This window comes from Natator depressus, chromosome 3, assembly GCF_965152275.1.
Source record: "Natator depressus isolate rNatDep1 chromosome 3, rNatDep2.hap1, whole genome shotgun sequence".
In the NCBI taxonomy this organism is placed as follows: Eukaryota; Metazoa; Chordata; order Testudines; family Cheloniidae; genus Natator; species Natator depressus.
The window spans coordinates 9,376,280-9,399,475 of NC_134236.1; the positions used below are offsets into that span (position 1 = coordinate 9,376,280).

The 23,196-nt window shown below is 43.3% G+C and overlaps 1 protein-coding gene across 3 annotated transcripts in view; it reads right to left on the bottom strand.

Annotated features, from left to right (window-relative positions):
* Nucleotides 1-13,252: 13,252 nt before the first annotated feature.
* ELP3 (elongator acetyltransferase complex subunit 3) overlaps nt 13,253-23,196 on the bottom strand; it is a 150,192-nt gene continuing 140,248 nt past the window's right edge. For 2 of the 3 annotated variants that reach the window (XM_074947395.1, XM_074947396.1), the window contains exon 15: nt 13,283-14,798. In XM_074947395.1, coding sequence (XP_074803496.1) covers nt 14,722-14,798 — 77 coding nt within the window. In that variant the 3' untranslated portion in view covers nt 13,283-14,721. Of the gene's footprint in view, nt 14,799-23,196 lie in introns of all 3 variants that reach the window. The other variant, XM_074947394.1, reaches the window with a different exon arrangement.

Here is a 23,196-nt window from a genome sequence, read left to right on the forward strand (position 1 = left end):
GTTAGAATCATGGGAGCAGTGGGAACCAGACCCCCTGCACTACAGAGCCATTCTTACTCTGGCCTGCTTAGCTGCTGCCTAACCCTGTAGACAGCAGAATTCCCCAGGCATATAACTTCCTGTCAGTAAAATGTCTCTCGTGCCTAAGTTTCCAATGGTGCACATGTGCAAAACCACCCAAATCCTGACATAACAGAGCTGATTAATGCCCTAGCTCTCACCTACAGCCCAGCCAGTGGGATTCACACACATGGCTTTCCCCTGCTTATGACACCTGGGAGGGGGTGGTGTCCAAGGTCACTGACCTTCCTCAGAGCACACCTCGAGGACTGGGCCTTACACAAAAAACAGCTTGGGACAACCAGCTCAGGAATTTTCCAGCCTGGGGCCTGTGTGTCAGCATATGCCCACAACCCAGTGTTAGGGCACTCTCATGGCAAACATGTTTTCACATCCCCACTCTAGAGCAGAGACTTGACCCGTGGTCCCCCTTATCCTAGGTGAGTGCCCTAACCCCCCTGCCTACAGGGTGTTCTGGGATGGGACTCGCCATCTCGCCTGTTGGAGCTGTTCCACTTTATCTAAATTCAATATTTAGTGGGGCAAAGATAGATTTGCTTTGTAGCCCTTTAGGGCACTCATTGGGGATATGGGAGACTCAGGTTCCAATCCCTGCTCCACTGAACATTTATTTATTAGGGCTGTCGATTAATCACAGTTAACTCACGCGATTAACTCAAAAAAATTAACTGCGATTAATCGCACTGTTAAACAATAGAATACAAATTGAAATTTATTAAATATTTTTGATGTTTTTCTACATTTTCAAATATTTCTATTTCAATTACAACACAGAATACAGAGTGTACAGTGCTCACTTTACATTATTTTTAATTACAAATATTTTGCATTGTAAAACTGCTAAACAGAATAGTATTTTTCAATTCACCTCATACAAGTACTGTAGTGCAATCTCTATCATGAAAGTGCAACTTACAAATGTATTTTTTGTTACATAACTGCACCCAAAAAGAAAACAATGTAAAACTTTAGAGCCTACAAGTCCACTCAGTCCTACTTCTTGTTCAGCCAATGGCTAAGAGAAACAAGTTTGTTTACATTTATGGGAGATATTGCTGCCCACTTCTTAATTACAATGTCACCTGAAAGTGAGAGCAGGCATTTGCATGGCACTGTTGTAGCCAGCGTTGCAAGATACCGATGTGCCAGATGCGCTAAATATTCATATGCCTCTTCTTGCTTCAGCCATTGTTCCATGCTGACGATGCTCATTAAAAAAATAATGCGTTAATTACATTTTGCTGTCTCCTGCTCTGTTTTACCTGCATTCTGCCATATATTTCATGTTATAGCAGTCTCAGATGATGACCCAGCACATGTTGTTCGTTTTAAGAACACTTTCACTGCAAATTTGACAAAACGCAAAGAAGGTACCAATGTGAAATTTCTAAAAATAGCTATAGCACTAGACCCAAGGTTTAAGAAACTGAAGTGCCTTCCAAAATCTGAGAGGGCCGAGGTATGGAGCATGCTTTCAGAAGTCTTAAAAAAGCAACACTCTGATGCAAAAACAACAGAACTCAAACCACCAAAAGAAAATCAGCCTTCTGTTGGTGGCATCTGACTCAGATGATGAAAACAAAACGTGCATCAGTCCGCACAGTTTTGGATCATTATCGAGCAGAACTTTTCATCAGCATGGATGCATGTTCTCTGGAACAATGGCTGAAGCATCAAGCGACATATGAATCTTTAGCACATCTGGCACGTAAATATCTTGCGAGGCCAGCTACAACAGTGCCATGCCAACGCCTGTTCTCACTTTCAGGCGACATTGTAAACAAGAAGCGGACAGCATTATCTTCTGAAAATGTAAAACTTGTCTGAGCGATTGGCTGAACAAGAAGTAGGACTGAGTGGACTTGTAGGCTCTAAAGTTTTACATTGTTTTATTTTTGAGTGCAGGTTTTTTTTGTACATAATTCTACACTTGTAAGTTCAACTTCCATGATAAAGAGATTGCACTACAGTACTTCTATTAGGTGAATTGAAAAATACTATTTTTTTTGTTTTTAGCAGTGCAAATATTTGTAATAATAAATATAAAGTGAGTACTGTACACTCTGTATTCTGTGTTGTAATTGAAATCAATATATTTGAAAAGGTAGAAAATATCCAAAAATAAATGGTATTCTATTATTGTTTAATAGTGCAATTAATCACGATTAATTTTTTTAATCGCTTGACTGCCCTATTATTTATACAAATATACAGGAGGGAGAAAGTCGCAGCCCAGAATACTCTATAACCTGGTGGTCAGGGCACGCACCTGGGATAGGGATGTACAAGTCCCTTCTCCAAACCAGGCAGAGCAGGAATTTGAAAACAAGGCTCCCCCGCACCCCAGGTGACGCGGCTAGCCCCTGGGCTATTGGCTGTAATGCAGTGAGTCTCTCTCAGACTCTCTGGTTTTCATGAGGAGGGGCTGACCTGCGATGGTTTGGGCACCTAACTCCAAGAGCAGGCTCACAGCTGGGAATCTCAAGCAGAGATAAGCACCTCCTTCTAGCTCACAGTTAGGTGCCTAATTACCTCTGGGGGTGAAGCTTAGGCCACAGACCTCTTCTCAGCATTTCCTACTAGCTAATTTAACCAGTTGCTGCTCAGCCTGCTGGCTGCTGTGAATCCCATTTTTAGGCACCTAACTCTTCTGATGCATTGTATATGGTAGCCAGGTGCCTAATTTGGGGCTGATTCCACTATGCAGCAGGGCACTGCAGTGCTGACCCTAAGTTCCCGTTGTGGATTTTGCCCTAAGATGCTATGGTGACAACTGCAGTGTAAAAACCTAAACAGAACGGAAGAAAGGGACAGAGGCAGACTGGACACTGAGCTTGTGCTTTCTGCATATAGCTGCAGTGCTGGATATGACAGGCACTTAAACAACAGGGAGTGCAAGGCTGGTTGTGATTTCTCCTAGTTTTCAAAAAAAAAAGGTTCCTACAATTAATTTTGGGACTATAAGAAGTGCTAAGACATTTAGTTACCTAATTTGCAGGAAGTTAGACAGCTAAGTGATAACATTTACACCTATGCTGAAATTATGCCCATGAAAACATATGCAGCCTTAAAAAAGAAGAGAGGGAGAGATCTTGGAGGATTACTGAAAAAAAAAATCACACCAAAGTGAAACAAATTTTCAGCCTGGAGAAAGTCTTCACATCAGAGTAGCAAAATAGGAGATTGATCAGGGACAAAGCTAAAACAAATTGCCCAACCTAAAGCCTGCTAAAAACATCTTCCATGATGGAGTGTGTTTGTACCCTGAATAATTTCTGTGCCAAGGTTTCTTTTCCTCTTCAGAAGAAAAAGACAGCAGACTGAAAACAATGCTGAAGCCCAGAAAAACCTCCTTGAATGGACTTTAATTTTTCCACAGGTTAAAATCCATCAAGGAAAAGGAGAGGGAAAGTGAAAAGAGTCACCTTTGCCCTTACTAAAATGAGACCTCACGCTCCAGTGCCTCAAACTGAACAGCAGGCTTGACATTTGGTGGAGCAGCAAGTGCTTTCTACACTCCGCTGCCTTATTGATGGGTTGGGTTGAGGCTTCCCTATTTATTTTCACTCCACAATATAACTCTTTCTTTAGCAAACGGCTTACACAAAAAGCACAGGATACTACACAAGAGAGAAATGGGCTAAGAAGTTGTTACATGCAATTTAGTAACCAACAGAGAAGCTAGAAAGGTCAAATCTTAAGAGACCATCCAGCAAGGGGGGGGGGAGGGGAGAGAGACCTGCACAACCACTAAAAAGATTCTTGTAATAACCACTGAGGAAGGCCCCCGGTGCAATGTGCTATAAACACAGAGCAACTTCCAGCTGAGATAACTAGCACTACTTAGCGAGGAAAAGTTCTTTATAGCCCTGCTGGGAGGGCTGCTAGCTACAGGTATGGTCCATGAAGGTTGTGGTTTGAAGTCTTGGCTGTGGCAACATGCAGAGTACATATGCTGATAGGGCAAAGAATGGAAGTGAAAGTTTAAGAGGTGGCTGCACCTGGCCCTTTGGGGACATTTTTATTAGCAGGGCCAGCTCCTGCCTGAAATGCTAGCTTTAGGTCTGGGCATCTCTGTGGGTAACAAGAATATCCAGAGTTAGAACAGTAGTATAAATAATACTTGTAAAACAATTCTGGAAGGGACAGAAATCTTTCTTCTTCAGGACATGAGCCAAACTACTGGGACAGTAGGAGGGAGGGGAGCAGGAGAGGGTGGTGTCAATGGATACTTTCCTTTGGTGAAGATATTAAAATTGGGCCATTAGGGCAGAATGCTGGGCATTGATGGAAGCTACACAACAAGTTTGCGGCATCACCAATGAGTCACCCAGACTACTCTCTTTCCACCTTTCAGCGGCAGCAGCAGGGTCCAGCCCCAGCTCAAACTGCAGCAGCTCCTGAGAGCCCTCAAAGGGACCATGTTCTTGCTCCCCAGCCAGTCTCCTCCCTCCCCACAGCCCGCCTACGTGACCAGCCCCAGAGCAAACAGTAGGGGGGACCTCTGGTTGCTTTTTACTTTTCAGATAATTTCTTTCGGCTTCCAAATGTGTGCCCTTCATCCTATCCACTGTAGCGATGAAGAGTGGAATTGATTTACGGAAAGGTCTGGTACATTCTAAGTAAAAAGCAAGGCTCTCCGGACGACCAGTGCATGAAGACGCCTCTCTTTGCTGGTCTTGTGCGGTTTGGGACAGAACACCGGGAGGAAGATGTCCTGGTTCATATGGAAGGTAGACACAACCTTTGGCAGGAAGGCTGGGTGGGGCCGCAGCTGAACCTTGTCCTTGTAGAATCATAGAATATCAGGGTTGGAAGGGACCCCAGAAGGTCATCTAGTCCAACCCCCTGCTCGAAGCAGGACCAATTCCCAGTTAAATCATCCCAGCCAGGGCTTTGTCAAGCCTGACCTTAAAAACCTCTAAGGAAGGAGATTCTACCACCTCCCTAGGTAACGCATTCCAGTGTTTCACCACCCTCTTAGTGAAAAAGTTTTTCCTAATATCCAATCTAAACCTCCCCCATTGCAACTTGAGACCATTACTCCTCGTTCTGTCATCTGCTACCATTGAGAACAGTCTAGAGCCATCCTCTTTGGAACCCCCTTTCAGGTAGTTGAAAGCAGCTATCAAATCCCCCCTCATTCTTCTCTTCTGCAGACTAAACAATCCCAGCTCCCTCAGCCTCTCCTCATAAGTCATGTGCTCTAGACCCCTAATCATTTTTGTTGCCCTTCGCTGGACTCTCTCCAATTTATCCACATCCTTCTTGTAGTGTGGGGCCCAAAACTGGACACAGTACTCCAGATGAGGCCTCACCAGTGTCGAATAGAGGGGAACGATCACGTCCCTCGATCTGCTCGCTATGCCCCTACTTATACATCCCAAAATGCCATTGGCCTTCTTGGCAACAAGGGCGCACTGTTCACTCATATCCAGCCTGGCATGGTCGACAACATATGTGCAAGCTGCCATGTGGCCCAGCAGATGCAGGCAAACCCTGGCCGTAGTCAGGGAGAACGCGGAGACTTCCACAATGAGGTCCGTCAATGTCTGGAACCTTTCTAGCGGTAGGAACACTCTGGCGTAGGTTGAATTGAGCACCACTCTGATGAATTCTATCCTTTGCACTGGAAGTGACGTAGACTTTTTGTCGTTCACCAGAAGACCCAGGGAGCAGCACGTCATTTGCAATACCACGACATCCTTTTGGACCTGAGATCTGGAGCTGCCTTTGACCAGGCAGTCATTGAGGTACGGATAGATCTGGATACCCCGGCGCCTGAGGTAAGCTGCCACCACCGACACGCACTTGGTAAACGCTCTTGGTGCTGTCGCCAGGCCAAACAGGAGGACCATAAATTGGTAGTGGCTGGGTCCCACCGTAAATCGGAGGAAGTGTCTGTGTCCCTTGAAAGATCGCTATGTGGAAGTATGCATTCTTTAGGTCAAGGGTGGCATACCAGCCTCCCAGATCCAGGGAGGGGATGATGGAGGCCAGGGAGACCATGCCGAACTTCAGCTTCTTTAGGTACTTGTTGAGGTCTCGCAGGTCCAGAATGGGACGGACACCACCCTTGGCCTTTGGGATTAAAAAGTATCAGGAATAAAACCCCTTGTTCCTGTATTCAAGAGAAACCTCCTCCACCACACCCAGTTGCAATAACCCTTGAACCTCCTGTGTGAGGAGACTCTCATGAGAAGGGTCCCTGAAGAGGGACAGGGAAGGGGGTGGTGGGGGGTGAGGTAGAAAGAAACTGGAGGGTATAGCCCTGCGCCACCATGTTCAGGACCCAGCACTCTGAAGTTGTAGAGGTCCATGCAGGGAGGGGAAAAAGGAAAGGCAGTTGGAAAAAAAACAGAGAAGATGGACCTGGGGTATAGTCTGGTAGGTCGTCCTTGGGCGCACCCTCAAAATGGTCACTTGGCCCCCTGCTTGTTTCAGGTGGAGCCTGACTGAGCAGAGGGTGGAGGGTGGCGGCTTGAGTGGCGTTTGTAACCCTTGGCCTTCTCGTGAGGCGGGTCCTGCCAAGGTTGGCTCCCTTGTCCATAAGGCTGTTGCGGTTTGAACTGCTTATGTGCCAGGCCTAGGACGTAAAGGGTCATGCGGGAGTCCCTTAAACCGTGCAGCTTGCTGTATGTCTGCTCTGCAAACAGGGCCTGGCCCTTGAAGGGAAGGTCCTGCATCGACTGCTGAGCCTCGGTGGACAAGCCCGAGAAGAGCAGCAGGAAGCTCGCCACATGGAGATGGCGGAGGCCATGGTGCCATGGTCCACCGCGTCTGAAGCTGCCTGGAGTGCCGCTCTCGCCTCAGCCATGCCCTCCTCAAGGGTCGCCCAGGATTCCTTCCTGGACCCTTCGGGAAGTGAAGCCTCAAACTTGGCCATGACCTGACATGTTGTAATCACAGCGGCTAAGGAGGGCTTGGTGATTGGCCACTGTCAATTGCAGGCTGGAACACTAATAAACTTTGCATCCAAAGAGATCCAGTCTCCTTGAGTCTTTGTTTTTGGGGGTAGCCCCAGGTTGACCTTGCCTCTCCCACCAGGGAACTAGGGTCTGGGTGGGAATATAAGTACTCATGCCCCTTGGATGGGATGCACCGCTTGACTTGAGCTGCCCGACTTCCCGAAGAGGGCATTGAGCTGCCTGGTATGGGTCTTGGCTCACTCACAGCACTCAAAGAAGAACTTCCCCTGGCTGGGCTAGGCCCTGCCTAATATTAGTGTCATTTATTACAGTGTCCAGGGTTGTTATGCCACTGTGTTTGCAGCACACCCAACATTCTTCCAGGAACACACTGCTCCAGCTTCAACTAATTCCCAAAACTTAGCCAGATTATAGTGCCGAAAGATACCCAACAGACCTGCCTTTCCGAGGGCATCTGGTGAAGCAGATAACTGTTCCTTCACTTGGAACATCTCATGCAACATCTACTCCATCTCCTGTCACAGTTCAAATTGGGAGGAACTGTCCAAGGAAACAGAAAAGCAGAAATAAGAAACCAGATTCTAGACACCTAACATCTATACACTGACAAGTCCACTACCTACGCACAGGCCAGAAACAGATGGCACAAAAGCATCATGAACTAAAGTTGAGGCTGATCAACATAGATCTGCCACTAACAAGCAAAAGACAATACACGACTTCATCAGCAATGAAGTACCCAATTCAGCCTGCATCACCAAGACCTGGTAGGCTAGCACAGAGTTTGCAGTGTCATCCAATCTCATCGCCCTAGGATACTTGGTACACCTCTGACCTACATAGGACAAGAAGGCAGGTGGCACTGCATTTATCTTCTCTGCAAACATCAAATGTAAAGAGAAATGCCTCAGGTACCACAACTTCATTTGAGTTCATTCATCTGACAGTAGAAACCAGAGTTAAAGCCAACAAATTTTATGCTTATTTACAGACCACCACAGAAAAAAGTAAAGTATTCATGAAAGAGCTCACTGACACCTTGTTGCCAATGGCAGTGAGATATCCCAGGCTTGTGAGCACAGGAGATTTCAAATGCTTGTATTGACAAGGCTACAGATGCAAACACACAAAAACTCATCTCCTCACTTGCTTCCCATGGACTTTCATAGAACATCTTGGCCCAACCCACACAGCCAGTTATACTCTGGACCCTTAGATATCAAGATGGGGGACATCACAAACCAACTGTTGTCTTGGCGAGATCATCACTTCATTAAAGCAGTGGTCCGGGATTTTCCTGTGCCCAGGCAACAAGTCAGATCAATGATCCTGATTCATCCATGATGGCTCATGGACACCAACGAATTCCAAAGCCTGCTAATGGACATAACTACTCCATCTACAACATGAGGAGTTGAGGCCTTGTGAGGCCTTACCATTCCACACTGGCCTCAGCCACTGATACGCTGGCCCCAAACAGCCCCTTTCCTCCCTACCACAGACTTGGTCTTCTGACACCCTGCACCAGATGGAGAGAGGAGGTAGAAACTTGAGTGCTAACTGCGGAAAACAAAGGCTGATTTAGATAGGATGAAACAAACTCCTCAAAACTTATGCTGAGGTTGTATCACAGGCCAAGAAAACCTTCCCTGCACTGAGGCTGCCAAATCCCACCCCAAGGAGCAAACCAGGGTGGTAACTCACTTAATCAATCCTGAATGCCTATAAGGTGCATCATAGCTGAGCACTGCAAAGGACTATCATACTACTACTGTTGGGATATATCACACATATATCCATGTAATACATTATAGGTCATCAAGGTCTAGTGTGGGTGGCATGTGTTTGACATAAGTACGTGCATTGTGTGTTGGCAACTGAAGCAAGAACTTAAGGTTTCAAGCTGTCAAGGACTATTTGTACAAAACAACTTTGTTACGTCCCTGGGAAATATATGAAGAATCAACAGATAAGGAAACAACACCAGCTGGACTGCTATAAAAAAAAAAAATATAAGAACTGGAGGAAATGGCATCCCTTGAATCATGGCGGTCTGCCTGGAACTGAGTTGTGGCTGAAAGGCCCAAACAGAGACAAAAGACTAATGATGTTACAAAGTGGATTATAAATGGAGGTTTCATACATTTGCAATTTGGAGTCTTTCAGCAACCCCAGAGCCCTGTTTGGATATAGATGTGGTCTTTCTGCCAGCTCCCTGCATCTGATCTGAGTTAACCTCGACTGGCCATCGGGACTTCATTCTGATCTGCGGACTCTGGTGTAGTATGTTTGGGGTACAAATGTGGAGTTAATGAGGTTTATTTTGTAAGCAATAAAGAGTACTTAAGAGTATTATATACCAAAACTGTATCTGTCCATAGGGAGGCCCCTGCTGCGGGTCTAACACTACACTGAAAAGATCACACATTCTGGAAGCCTTCTGAAACAGTATGGATCTGCTACACCTGCAATCACCAACCAACAGCCACCTGCATTCCTAGAGTTCAGTATGTTCACTCGTCAAGGTGTTCTAGACAACCAAAAGGAATCTCAACCCAAGACTTGTCAATCTGACCCAAGCTTTTCCTGGCTTGTGAAAGGGAGTCATAAAAAACTGGTGCAACCAGCTGACCAAAATAGCCAATGTCTCATTCAGAGAAGGAATCTTCCCTTTCTCCTTCAAAATATGCTGTAGTCCAGCCAACACTGAAGAAACCCACCCTGGATATTTCAGTCCTAGTCAACTATCTTCTTCATATGACATCTACAATACGGAGGTTGTCAACCGCCACCTTCCATCTTTTCCAAATGCAACAGAGCTGTAAAATGTCCAATCTCCTTTGGATACCAGACTATTTGACAACGTTTCTGATACAGCTGGCTCTCTTTATTCCTCTTCCTGGTTTGCCTGCAATCTTAGCTGATCGTATGAGTGCCAGAATTGAGTCACTCTACAATCAGCAAGCAATGTGTCCACAGAAAGATGTTATTCTCTTATCTAGGATTTTAAAAAATATATATATCTTTTAAAATTCAGTCTTGTCATTACCTCATTGTATCTTGTTTTGGTTATCCTAATTGTTAATTTCTGACATTCTTCCGTAATAAAAAAAACACTCTGAGTCATCTCTGTGTCCTTTTTAAGTGTCCAGCTCTCACATCCATACAGGTGAGTTTACTATACGTAGCACTTCAGCAATCTAGTACAGATGTGTAATTCAAACTTTCAACAATACAAAAGTCTTTGCAAATTGCTGAATGCACTTTTTGCAAGTTGTATCATCCTTTTCCTGATTTCTTTGTTGCATCTTCCTTCTGATGTTATCGGATTCCCTAAACAGGGGAAGCTATTCACTCATTTCACCACTTGACTGTTGAGATATAGATATTGCCTATCTTGTGTATTTCTATGTTACCTATACTTTTTGTCCTTCTAACATTAATCATCCTTCCATATTTCTTGCTGGCATTATTCATAGCAATAAGCATGTTCTGAAGTTTTCCCTGGTCACAGTGATGCAAACTAGGTCATTGGAGTATTGTATGTTGCTGATGTATATGCCATTGACCTGTGTATGTCCTGGTAAATGTCTTCTAAACTTTTCCTCATTAGAATTTCTGCATATATGTTGAATAGTGGTGGAGACAGGATACAACCCTGGCATACACCTTTCTTGATGCTACAACACTCAGCTATTTCACAGTTCATTTGGATTACTGCTTTCTGTCCCCACTACCAGCTTTTTATTAATCATAGATCTTGGAAGTCAATACTACATTCTTAAAGAGTATCCATCATTTTGTCACACTGAATTTTATCAAATGCCTTTTCTAAATCCAAAAAGCACACATGGATTTCCCTTTGCATTTCTATCACATGCTCAGATAAGATCCTCACAGCAAATACTGCCTCCCTCTTGCCTACTCCTGGACAGAAACCAAACTGACTTCTGCTAATTCTTGTCTTGAGATGCTGATATATCTCTGTGCCATGCTAGAGAATGTGAACATCACTGAACTGTAAACCCTGACAAGCCATACATAACATTTTGTTGAGTGAAGTGGCAGGAGTCCAGGGTAATGCACTATAGTGGTTTGAGTCCTTCCTGATGGGACCAACAAGTAGTGATGGGAAACTGCACCTACACCACCAGACTTTTCTGCTTGTGGGGATCCTACAAGGATCAATTCTTTCTCTGGACCTTTTCAATATCTACATGCAAACACTAGGTGAACTGATCAGACAATATGGACTCAAGTGCCAGCAATATGCAGATGACACACAGCTCTACCCATCCTTAACCACATAAAATGGTGCAGTGCTTGGATGAGAACAGATGGCTAAAGCTGAACCCAAGCAAAACAGGAAGAGATGATGATGGTCAGAGGAAAGTACTTTGAGGACTGTGCAATCTCCGTTGGTTGAAGTTTGACATCCACAACTGATCAATTCAGTCTATAGTCTAGAAGTATTCTTTGATTCCTCATGGATGCGGAGCTCTCACATCACAACAACTGCAAGTAATGCTTTCTACTATCTCCAGTTAGCTAGAAGACTCCATCCCATCCTGGCAGAAGAAACTTGGCCTCAGTTATTCATGCCTTCACCACTTCTCGGCTGAACTACAGCAATGTGATATACCTAGGCATGAAACCGTCAGCACTTAGGAAATTCCAAGTAGTACAAAGTGCTGCAGCATGTGTCCTCAGCAACATGGGTTATTGTGAGCACAACACACCTGTTCTTTGCGTCCCACAGAATTTTGAATGAAGTTCAAGGTCTTGGTCCTTATCTTCAAAGTGCTCCATGGTCTGGATCCAGGATACCTAAAAGACTATCTAAAGGTCCAGGGCAAAGACCATGGTCGACAACTTAGCTCCTCTGGCACAATGGAACTCGCAACAGTAAGAGTAAAGCTCATCTGTGTGGGAGACAGACCTTTCTCCAGGGGTGGTCCGAGACTGTGGAATGAACTTCCCCAGGAACTAAGGACTGTCTCTAATGTCACCACTTTTCCAACTGCAAGGTGCATTTCTTTGACCTTTCCTTCCTCAATATACACACACAGCAACAGGTATTTTTATTTAATAAATAAAAAACCTTACCAAACCAAGATACTCCGCTGCACACACTTCCCCCTCTGGCAAGAGGATGAGAGAACAAACACCACGTGACAGATGTGTAGTCACATTACTTAATGCACTACTGGAAGGTGCTCAGATACTATGACAATTAGCGTTGTATAAAAACCTATCTAGAAGAGAACAGAGATTACATATCTACAAAATACACTCCAACGTATGGGTTCCCAAATGCTTTTAAAGACAGAGCTAAGGAATCACTATCCACCATTGAAGGGCAGCTCCCTCTAGGGTGCAATGTAGCAGCTGTTTGTGCACAGCAATGTCACACAGGGGTTTAGGCCAGGAAATGAAGAAAACTTTGTCCATTTGAAACTGTCAAGAGGAATTCAGCTCAGCAAAATTTGGTTACTCAAACTGCAACTTGCACAGGATGCTGTTGCTAACACCAATGGGCTGAGAAGATTTGATATTTTGTGGAATGCTGAGTGTAGAAGCCTCCATTATAACACTGGTTCTAGGTATCTCTGTAGTCACGGCATGGTCAAGAGGGACTAATGAATCTGTGTTCTGGCATAAGCAGAGCAAGTGCAGAAAGAAGACATGAGGTGACCTGTAAAAGGAAAACTAGATCATCGGTTTTGTACCTTTTGATGCTTCTTGATGAAGCAAGCAAGTGGCTTGAAAGGTGTCAAATCTGGTCTTCCCTGGTTTTGCTGGAAGACCTGAAGGTTTCAGAAATGTGCATTGTGAGCATTCTTAGCCCTTATTTGAAGGATAATGGGAGGGGTTGTTAAATCTTAAAGCAAGAGTTTTATTTTTATTCCAAGTGTATATGAGTCATGTAAGCTAAACAGGTGATAATAAAACAAACTATCCCTCTAAGAGAATTTTAAACGTTCTGAATAAAAATCATCCTCCTTCTATAAATCAGGTTTGATTTCATCTGTATTTATGTCAGAATTCTACCAGTTCTTCAGTTACCACAGAGTCTTGCAAGATGGAAAAGACTTGTAAAAAAAACCAAGCACAAATCCCCTTGCCACAGACCCCCACCCCCTTTTCTTATTTGAAAAGCAGGATGACCGTATATACCATTAGAAAGCAAAAATGGCATGGAATTTTCCTACCTCTGAGTTAAACTGGTCTGGATGCATTTTAGTCGCTAAAGCCTTAAAACGCAGGACACCTTTAAGAAGTTCACACTTCAATAATATAAAGTTTATTGTCAGCTATTCTTTACACAATTCTATTAAAAGATTCTCTCCAGAAAGAATGCATGTCTACAGCCTGCCCATATGTCTCCCCTTCCTTGGTTAGGTGTGCGTCAGTAGACGTCAGAGCAGCTCTTAGCCCATGACCCCAGGAGCCAATGTTCTGAAGCAGCAATAGATCCTGGTGGCAGTCATAGTTAATGAACAGCATTGAAACACAACTGCAGGAACTCTCTTCAAGTTAATCACATGTGTCTATGAGCAGCTATTACATGTGAAGTTTCCAGAAGACTTGTGGCGGATTCATTTATAAGAGTAGCATGTGTAAAATGCTGAACTCGGTTCACATGGCTTCCCTTTATTTCAACCCCATTTCAGGTCAAAAGACTATAAAAGAGTTCAAGCTGCTTCTCTCCTATCATGCAGACACACATTCTAATGCATTCCATTCAATTTTTGCTGCATGGCTCCCATTGACTTTCATGAGTCAAGCAGCTAAAATCTAGCATAATGCTTTTAAGAAATATACTTCTGAGTGCTCAAATATTGCAGCACAAAGAGCACTTATAAACCTACTGTACCCCAGGACTCCCCAATATAGGGGAATGGGCTGAACACACAGCCTTTATACACGGAGGTTTGTAGCTTGGTCTCACATCGGACACTTATTCTGACTCTTCTAAAAAGACTTTTCTTAAAATCTCTCATTGCTGGAGTGATCCAAAATTAAGACTCTGCCCTAGTGCAGAGTTGGTCAAAATGTGAATCTCAAAATCTTGACAATATCCAAAATGTTTGCAAACCACTCTGCCCCCACCACACACACCTACCCGAAAACAGTTAAATCTTGTTACTCGGTATGGAGAGAAGATAGCCAGCCCAATTTAAAAATAGACGCATAATATAATAATACAATATTTGTGCTTCCCGAGTAACTTGCAAGCCCAGTTTCAACTGACTGCAAGCTTTCCATGCCTACGTTTTAAACATGATGCTAGTGACATCATAATGGAAATGCGGATAGAACGTGAGCAAGATGTTCAACTGGGTCCCCTAAAACGAGAACCTTCAATCAGCAAAACAGCACAACTCTGCTCGTTTCAATGCACTACTGCACCAACTCCTGCAGTATTATGTCAGCTAATAAGATGTGTGGTTCTCTCATGAGATCCCCACTGCAAGGAACGATGGATGGTCTCTCAGGAGAATAATATCGGGCCCCTCCCAGTAGAGATTTCAATTTATGACTGGGGACTCCAGCATAACAAATACTTAGCAACAAGCAGACCTCTGTTTTAAGCTTGCATTCCTTCCCCCCGAGCTTTCTTGCCAGGGTTTGTCAGCATCATCTCTGCCCTGCTCCCAGGAGCACGTCTGGTATGAAGATGGGGTTCCAGTGCCTCTTGTTTTGGGCATCAGTCCAGCTTTTTCACCATATATGGCCCTTCCAGCTCATAGCCAATCTTCCTGTAATAATTCCTGGTGCCAACTCCTGCAACAAAATAGAGGGGCAAAACTCATCAGTGCGGTGATGGATGGCAAGAGTTCAGGCCCTGGAAAACAGAGATATGCAGACAAGTGACTTTCACTGTCAAGATTCGTAACAGAGGAGAGTCCAGCAAAGCTACACAGTACAGTCCTGTTTTTCTGAAGGGTTCTGGAGACATTTGAACAATGAGGTTTCAGATAAACTGCAGAGCAACCTGGTGTGCATATCACTGCTGGGGGAGGACTACGTCTGACCCTCAGTTAAGTGACCCCCCCCCCCCCAGCTGTGTTATGCTAGGCTGGGACAGCAAGAAGGAAGCGGGCATACTATGTGGAAACCTTCACCAGCCTGCAGATCCAGCATAGTGGCCAGAATCCCTGTCTCCTCCCCTGCATAATGCCTCACAAAATCTTTGGAACTTAGCTAGTCTCCAGGCAACCTCTGCCTGGGGATGACCAAGTCTCTTTAGGGTTAATTTATAAACCAGACAGGTGGATAGTTTACTAGAGCAAGCTCACCTACTCTCTTACAACTTGATGCTAAGGCACAGCGATTAGCATTTTCAAAGGGACCTGAGAGAGAAAAGTGCCCAACTCACAGAAAGTCAAAATGAATGGGAATCAGGTACCTAAATTCCTTGGGGTAAATCCTAGCCACTGGGCCTTCCATGGTGCCACCATGTATGGGCTGTGGGTAGTTAGTCATTAGCACTCTGGAAAGACTGTGCTCTGCTTTTGGGGACAGGGGTATAGGAACTTGGTAAAACAGCTGAACTGAGCAACACATCTACCCTTCTCCTGTGAAGAGGGATGATTGTGAGCAGGGATGGAGGGCTACAATTAGAATAACCATTTAATGTTCCTAAGTATCAAACTTATCTTAAGTATAGCTCTTAATACAAAGCAAAGACAAGCTCTTGAGAGGCAGAGGTGCAGCTGCAGACATCATTACAGATAGCTGAAGAGCCCTGAAACCCAGCAAGGTCTGTCTTCACTCACAGAAATATGCTTGGATCCACTTTAAATGTACAAGTGGGCTCTGCAGTCACAGATTCAATTTCCTCATTAAAGGGGAGGCTTTAGAATGCCATTGTTGTTAAACAGGCTCTTCTCCCTCTTTTCTTCCTTAATTAGATCCTGTGGTGACCAACTCCAGGATAAGCCCAATGCCCTAGAAGAACACTGGTTTTTCAACAACATCCAGCAGAGGGACAGCATTACAGGAGAGAGTAATAACAGCTGCCCCCACCTTATCTCTAATTATACACAGATGCAGGCATTACTCATCAAATGAGGGACAAAGGAGGACAAACAGACAGACAAACCCTTCTCAGAGCATTACAGAATCGCTGGTAGTCAGGCTGGCTGACGGAGACAGAAAATACCTGGCATTGCTAAAAGAAAGAAACCCTTAAACTTCTTGTCCCTCCAGTTGGTTCCTGGAAAATGACAGGTTTCAGAGTAACAGCCATGTTAGTCTGTATTCGCAAAAAGAAAAGGAGTACTTGTGGCACCTTAGAGACTAACCAATTTATTTGAGCATAAGCTTTCGTGAGCTACAGCTCACTTCATCGGATGCATACTGTGGAAACTGCAGAAGACATTATATACACAGAGACCATGAAACAATACCTCCTCCCACCCCACTCTCCTGCTGGTAATAGCTTATCTATAGTGATCACTTTAGATAAGCTATTACCAGCAGGAGAGTGGGGTGGGAGGAGGTATTGTTTCATGGTCTCTGTGTATATAATGTCTTCTGCAGTTTCCACAGTATGCATCCGATGAAGTGAGCTGTAGCTCACGAAAGCTTATGCTCAAATAAATTGGTTAGTCTCTAAGGTGCCACAAGTACTCCTTTTCTTTTTGCGAATACAGACTAACACGGCTGCTACTCTGAAACCTTTTCCAAGGGAGAGGCTCTAAGGGTGGGTGCTGCTGCCTCTTTGCTGAGAGTCAGATCCAAAGTGATAGGGTTACAGACTCATTGAAGCTAGAAGGGACTACCATGATCCTCTAGTCTGACCTCCTGCACATCACAGGCCTCAAAACCTCACTCACCAACTCCTGCAATAGGCCTAGAATTTCCAAATTAACAGAGAATTAACCATTTACTCTAGCTCAAACCAGCAAGTAATCCATGTCCCACGCTGCAGAGAAAGGCGAAAACACCCCAAGGTCTCTGCCAATCTGACCTGGGGAAATATTCCTTTCTGACCCCAAATATAATCATCAATTGGACCCTGAGCGTGTGGGCAAGATCCACCAGCAAGGCACCTGGGAAGAATTCTCTGTATTAACGCAGAGCCCTCCCCATCTAGCATCCCATCTCTCGCCACTGAAGATATTTGCTGAAAGCAGTTGCAGATAGGCCATGTGCCATGGTTGGCAATCTCATCACACCATCCCCTCCATAAACTTACCAAGTTTAGTTTTAAAATCAGTTAGGTTTTTTGCTCCCACTGCTTCCCTTGGGAGGTTGTTCCAGACCATCATGCCTCTGATGGTTAGAAAGTTTTGTCTAATTTCAAGCCTAACTTATGGATCGCCAGTTTATATCCATTTGTTCTTGTGCCAACACTGGCCCTTAACTTCTCTCCCTTCCTGGTATTTATCCCTCTGATGTATTTACAGAGAACAATCATATTTTCCCTCAGCTTTTATTTTGCTGGATTAAACAAGCCAAGCTCATCATGTCTCCTGTCTTAAGGTAGGTTCTCCAGTCCTCTGACAACTCTAGTAGCCCTTCTCTGCATCAGTTTGAATGCATCTTTCTTAAACATGGGAGATCAGAACTGCACATAGTACTCTAGATCAGGTCTCACTAGTGTCTTGTATAATGGTAATAATAATTCTTCCCTATCTCTATTGGAGATACTTTGCCTGATACATCCCAGGATTGCGTTAGCCTTTTTCATGGCAACATCGTATTGGTGGCTAATAGTCATCCTGTGATTGACCAAATACACTCAGGACTTTCTATTGCTCCGTTGCTTCCAACTAATAAGTCCCTAGCTTAAAGCACAAATTCTAGTTCTTAGTCCCTAAATGCATGACTTGCACTACTACATTTCATCCCATTTCTATTACTCCAGTTGTCAAAGTTGCCCAAATCTTCTTGTATGATATTCTGGTCCTCCTCCATATTGGCAACACCCCCAACTTTGTGACATCTGCAAATTTTATTAACACACTCCCATTGTTGGTGCTAAGGCCATTAATGAAAATGTTAAATAAAATTGGTTACAACATTGATCCCTGAGGAACTACACTAGCAACCACCCTCCAGCTTGACAGTTCAGCTTACAGTATGACCCGCTGTGGTCTCCCCTTTATCCAGTTCCTTATCCACCTTTCAATTCTCATATTAATTCCTATCTTCTCCAATTTTACTAATGTTTTCCCATTTGGAACTGTATCAAATGCTTTACTGAAATCCAGGTAGATCTACTGTATTTCCTTTGTCTAGAAAATCGGTTACCTTCTCAAAGAAAGATCAGGTTGGTCTGGCATGATCTACCTTTTGTAACCATGCTGTATTTTGTCCAATTACTGTTTACTTCTATGTCCTTAACTACTATCTCTTTCAAATTTCATCTGAGATCTGCATACAATTGCAATATTCACTTGTTGCTGGGAACCTTATAATCATAGAAATGTAGGGCTGTAAAGGATCTTGAGAGGTCATCTACTCCAACCTCTTGCACGGAGTATACCTAGACCATCTCTGACAGGTGTTTGTTTAACTTGTTCTTAAAAAACCTGTAACGACAGGGATTTTATAATCTCCCCGGTAAACTATTTCAGTACTTAAAAATTCTTATAGTTATAAATTTTTTCCTAATACCTAACCTAAATCTCCCTTGCTGTGGATTAGGCCCATTACTTGTTTTTCTATATTCAGTGGACATGGAAAACAATTGCTCACCATCCTCTTTATAACAGCCCTTAACATATTTGAAGGCTATTATCAGGTCCCCCATCAGTCTTCTTTTCTCAAGATTAAACAGCCCATTATTTTTGATTTTTTAAAAAATTTTTCCTCAACAGGCCAGATTTCCTAAACCTCTTATTTTTGTAGCTTTCCTCTGGACTCTGTCCAATTTGTCCACGTCCTTCTTAAAGGCACCCAGAACTAGACACAGTACTCCAGCTGAGGCCTCACCACTGCCGAGCAGAGCAGCACAACGACCTCCCATGTCTCACACGTTACACTCCTGTTAACACTCCACAGAAATATACATGCCTTTTTCACAACTGCATCACGTTGTTGACTCGTATTCAGTTTGTGATCCACTGTAACCGGATTGTTTTCAGATGTACTACCATTTAGCGACATATTCCCCATTTTGTAGCTGTGCATTTGATATTTCTTGCCTAGGTGTAGTCTTTTGCACTTGTCTTTAGTAAATTTCATCGTATTTCACATCAATTCTCTTATTTGTTAAGGTCATCTTGAATTCTAATCCTGTCCTCCAAAGTGCTAGATATTGGATATTACTTATTATCCTTTAGGTGCTTACAAATTGATTGTTTAATAACAACCCCTTCCAGTTTGGTGCAAACTGCAAATTTGATAATTATATGCTCCATTCCATTATCCAAGTCATTAATGAAAATACTGAATAGTACTGGACTGAGGACAGACCCTTGGGGGACCGCATTAGATAAGTCCTTCCAGTCTGACAGTGAACCATGGATAACTATTCTTTGAGTACAGTCTTTCAACCAGTTTTGTACCCGCCTTATAGTAATTTCATCTGGACCACATTTCCCTAGTTTGGGATAGTGTCAAAAGCCCTAATGAAATCAAGATACATCACGTCTACAGCTTCCCCCCATCCATTAGGCTAGTAACCCCTATGAAAGTAGGACATTAAGTTGGTTTGAAATGATTTGTTCTTGACAACTCCACGTTGGATATTACTTATTATCCTTTAGGTGCTTACAAATTGATTGTTTAATAATTTGTTCCAGGATGCTAGTTAGGTATCGAAGTTAGGCTGACTGGTCCACAATTCCTCACGTCCTCTTTGTTCCCCCTTTTAAACAAGGGTACTATGTTTGACCTTCTCCAGTCCTCTGGGACCTCACCTGTCCTCCATGAGTTCTCTAAGATAAATTGCTAACAGTTCAGAAGTTGCTTCAGCTAGTTCCTTAAGTATCGTAGGGTGCATTTCATCAGGCCATGTTGACTTGACTAGATCTAACTTATCTAAATATTCTTTAACCTGTACCTTCCCTATTTTGGCTTGCCTTTCTTCCCCCTTGTTGTTAATATTAATTGTGTTAGGCTTCTGGTCACAATTCACCTTTTTAGTCAAGTTTCTTTTATGTCTCTTGCTAGGTGCAATTCATTTTGTACCTTAGCCATTCTGATTTTTTCCCTATGTGCATGTGCTATTTCAGCCTCAGCAATTTCTCCATGTTTCCGCTATTTGTAGGATTCCTTTTTGATTTTCAGGTCATTGAAGAACTTCTGATGGAGCAACATTGGCCTCTGACTAGTCTTGTTATCTTCCCTTTGTATCTGGATAATTTACTGCAACACCTTTAATATGGGTCTCTCTGAGAAACTGCCAGCTCTCCCAAACGCCTTTTTCCCTTAGATTTATTTCCAATGGGACCTTACATATCAGTTCTGAGTTTGCTAAAGTCTGGTTTTTTTAAAATCCATTGTCCTTATTCTGCTGCTCTCACTCCTTCCTCTCCTTAGAATCAAACTCCATCTTTATGTGCCAGTTTTATTTGCCCGCTTTCAGGGGTCATTGATCTCTACTGAGAAAAGGCACCATAGCTACACTTCAGAACGTCTATGGTAACCCATTCACATCACGTCCAAATATGAAGTCTGGTTGAAATTCTATGGCGTATGTTATGCACCAGGTAACACTAAATGACCAGAATAGTTCCTTCTGGCCTTAAAGTCTATAAATTTATGAAAGACAGTCCAGGGAAAAGGAAAGGGACTTTTAAAACGGTAAGAAGTGCTATTTGCTTTGTCAACATTTCAAAAACAAAAACCTAAGTATAGGGTTGCACAGAGTTAAAGTCTATGTATAAAGCAAAAACAAAAACGAATAGCAAAGGCCCAACAGATCATCTACCACTGCTCACTGACCTTCCTCCAAGGGTTGGTTACTTGCAACTTTTTGTGAGCTGTTACCTTTGCAAATATGTTGCCTGAAAAATTGTACCCTGCATTCATTCTCAGAACAGTGCAGATGCCTAGAGAAATGAGACACAGATCTCTGACAGTAACACAGAAGAGCTGCCCTGTCATTTGACCAAGAGTACTTCATTTAAAAAGATTAATGAAGCCTCAGTATAAAAAAAAAAAAAACCTCTTGAAACTGAAGAACAATTACTAATTCTGAGGGTTAGCATTAAAAACACCTTATCTGAGCTATTTAAATGTACTCTTCAAGATAAAGACTTAGATAGTTTGTGGGAGGTTTTAAAGGTATTGTAGGCTGTGTCAGAGGCCCCTGCTGTGTGCGCTAATCTCAGAGCTATTAAACAGGGTTAGTTATGTGAGAACTTTTCCTCATTTGAGGACAATAGGTTCAAATCATTAACAAGAATGATCTTGCAGCTTGGCTAGCCACGTACCCCAGAGGAAGACAGGAAGACGTGACACTGCCATTTGGGGAATCACAGTCTGAATCCCTTCTGAGGTCTTTTATTCAAAATTCAAAGCCAACAATTTATTTCACAGTCACATCCTTCAACAACAGACACTTTTCTGAACTGGCTCAGGAACAAGAAGTGGGAGGTGTGAGAATCCCCTTCATTCCCACTGTAACCAATTGTTAAGCTTTAGGACCCTGTGTGGAGATGCAGAACTATTTTGCTGACTTACCTTGGCAGCCAGACCAGGCAGGGTCTCATGCATGTTTCTAAAACAAAAATCTATAGGAAGGAAAGGAAGCCTTAGAACTAGTCATCTCAGGAAGGAACTCAGATTAATGTTTTATGGTAAGTATGGAAGGCAGATGTACATTATTAGGAAAAAGGCCTTTTCCCAAGGTCTTTACAGTAGCTTTCTCTGATAGCTTCCAGTTCCACACACAGGTCCAACTATACAGGGGAACGCCGGGGCTTCAATTCATGGATGAGAAAATGGTGCAAAGAAAAAGATTTAAATGTATTAAGCACTAGGGAACTTTATGGAGAAGGAAGAGCCTATATACAAGAGATGGACTGCATCTCAACCAAAGCAGAATGGACTGCTGACACAGAAACTTAACATATTTATGTAGGATTACTTAAGCGAAGAGCTGGGGGAAATCGGAGAGGTGCTGAGGAACACACCAGTCAGACAATTATACCCACTAGAAGAAAAGGAGTACTTGTGGCACCTTAGAGACTAACAAATTTATTTGAGCATAAGCTTTCATGAGCTGCAGCTCACCTCATCGGATGCATGCAGTGGAAAATACAGTGGGGAGATTTATATACACAGAGAACATGAAACAATGGGTGTTACCATACATACTGTAACAAGAGTGATCAGGTAAGGTGAGCTATTACCAGCAGGAGAGCTGGGGGGGGAATAACCTTTTGTAGTAATAATCAAGGTGGGCCATTTCCAGCAGTTGACAAGAACGTGTGTGTGTGTGTGTGTGTGTGTGTGTGTGTGTGTGTGTGTGTGTGTGTGTGTGTGTGTGTGTGTGTGTGTGTGTGTGTGTGTGTGTGTGTGTGTGTGTGTGTGTGTAATAAACATGGGGAAATAGTTTTACTTTGTGTAATGACACATCCACTCCCAGTCTTTATTCAAGCCTAAGTTAATTGTATCCAGTTTGCAAATTAATTCCAATTCAGCAGTCTCTCATTGGAGTCTGTTTTTGAAGTTTTTTTATTGAAGAATTGCAACTTTTCGGTCTGTAATCGAGTGACCAAAGAGATTGAAGTGTTCTCTGACTGGTTTTTGACCAGCCTCCTCACCTGAAGCAAATACTCACCAGCAACCACACACCACACAACAGAACCACTAACCCAGGAACCTATCCTTGCAAAAAAGCCCGTTGCAAACTGTGTCCACATCTATTCAGGGGACACCATCAGAGGGCCTAATCACATCAGCCACACTATCAGAGGCTCGTTCACCTGCACATCTACCAATGTGATATATGCCATCATGTGCCAGCAATGCCCCTCTGCCATGTACATTGGGCAAACTGGACAGTCTCTATGTAAAAGAATAAATGAACACAAATCAGACATCAAGAACTATAACATTAAAAAAAAAAAAGCTTTCGTGAGCATCCGATGAAGTGAGCTGTAGCTCACGAAAGCTTATGCTCAAATAAATTTGTTAGTCTCTAAGGCGCCACAAGTACTCCTTTTCTTTTTTAGTAATACAAAGGTATCTGTGACTGATGAAATATAGGTCAGAAAAA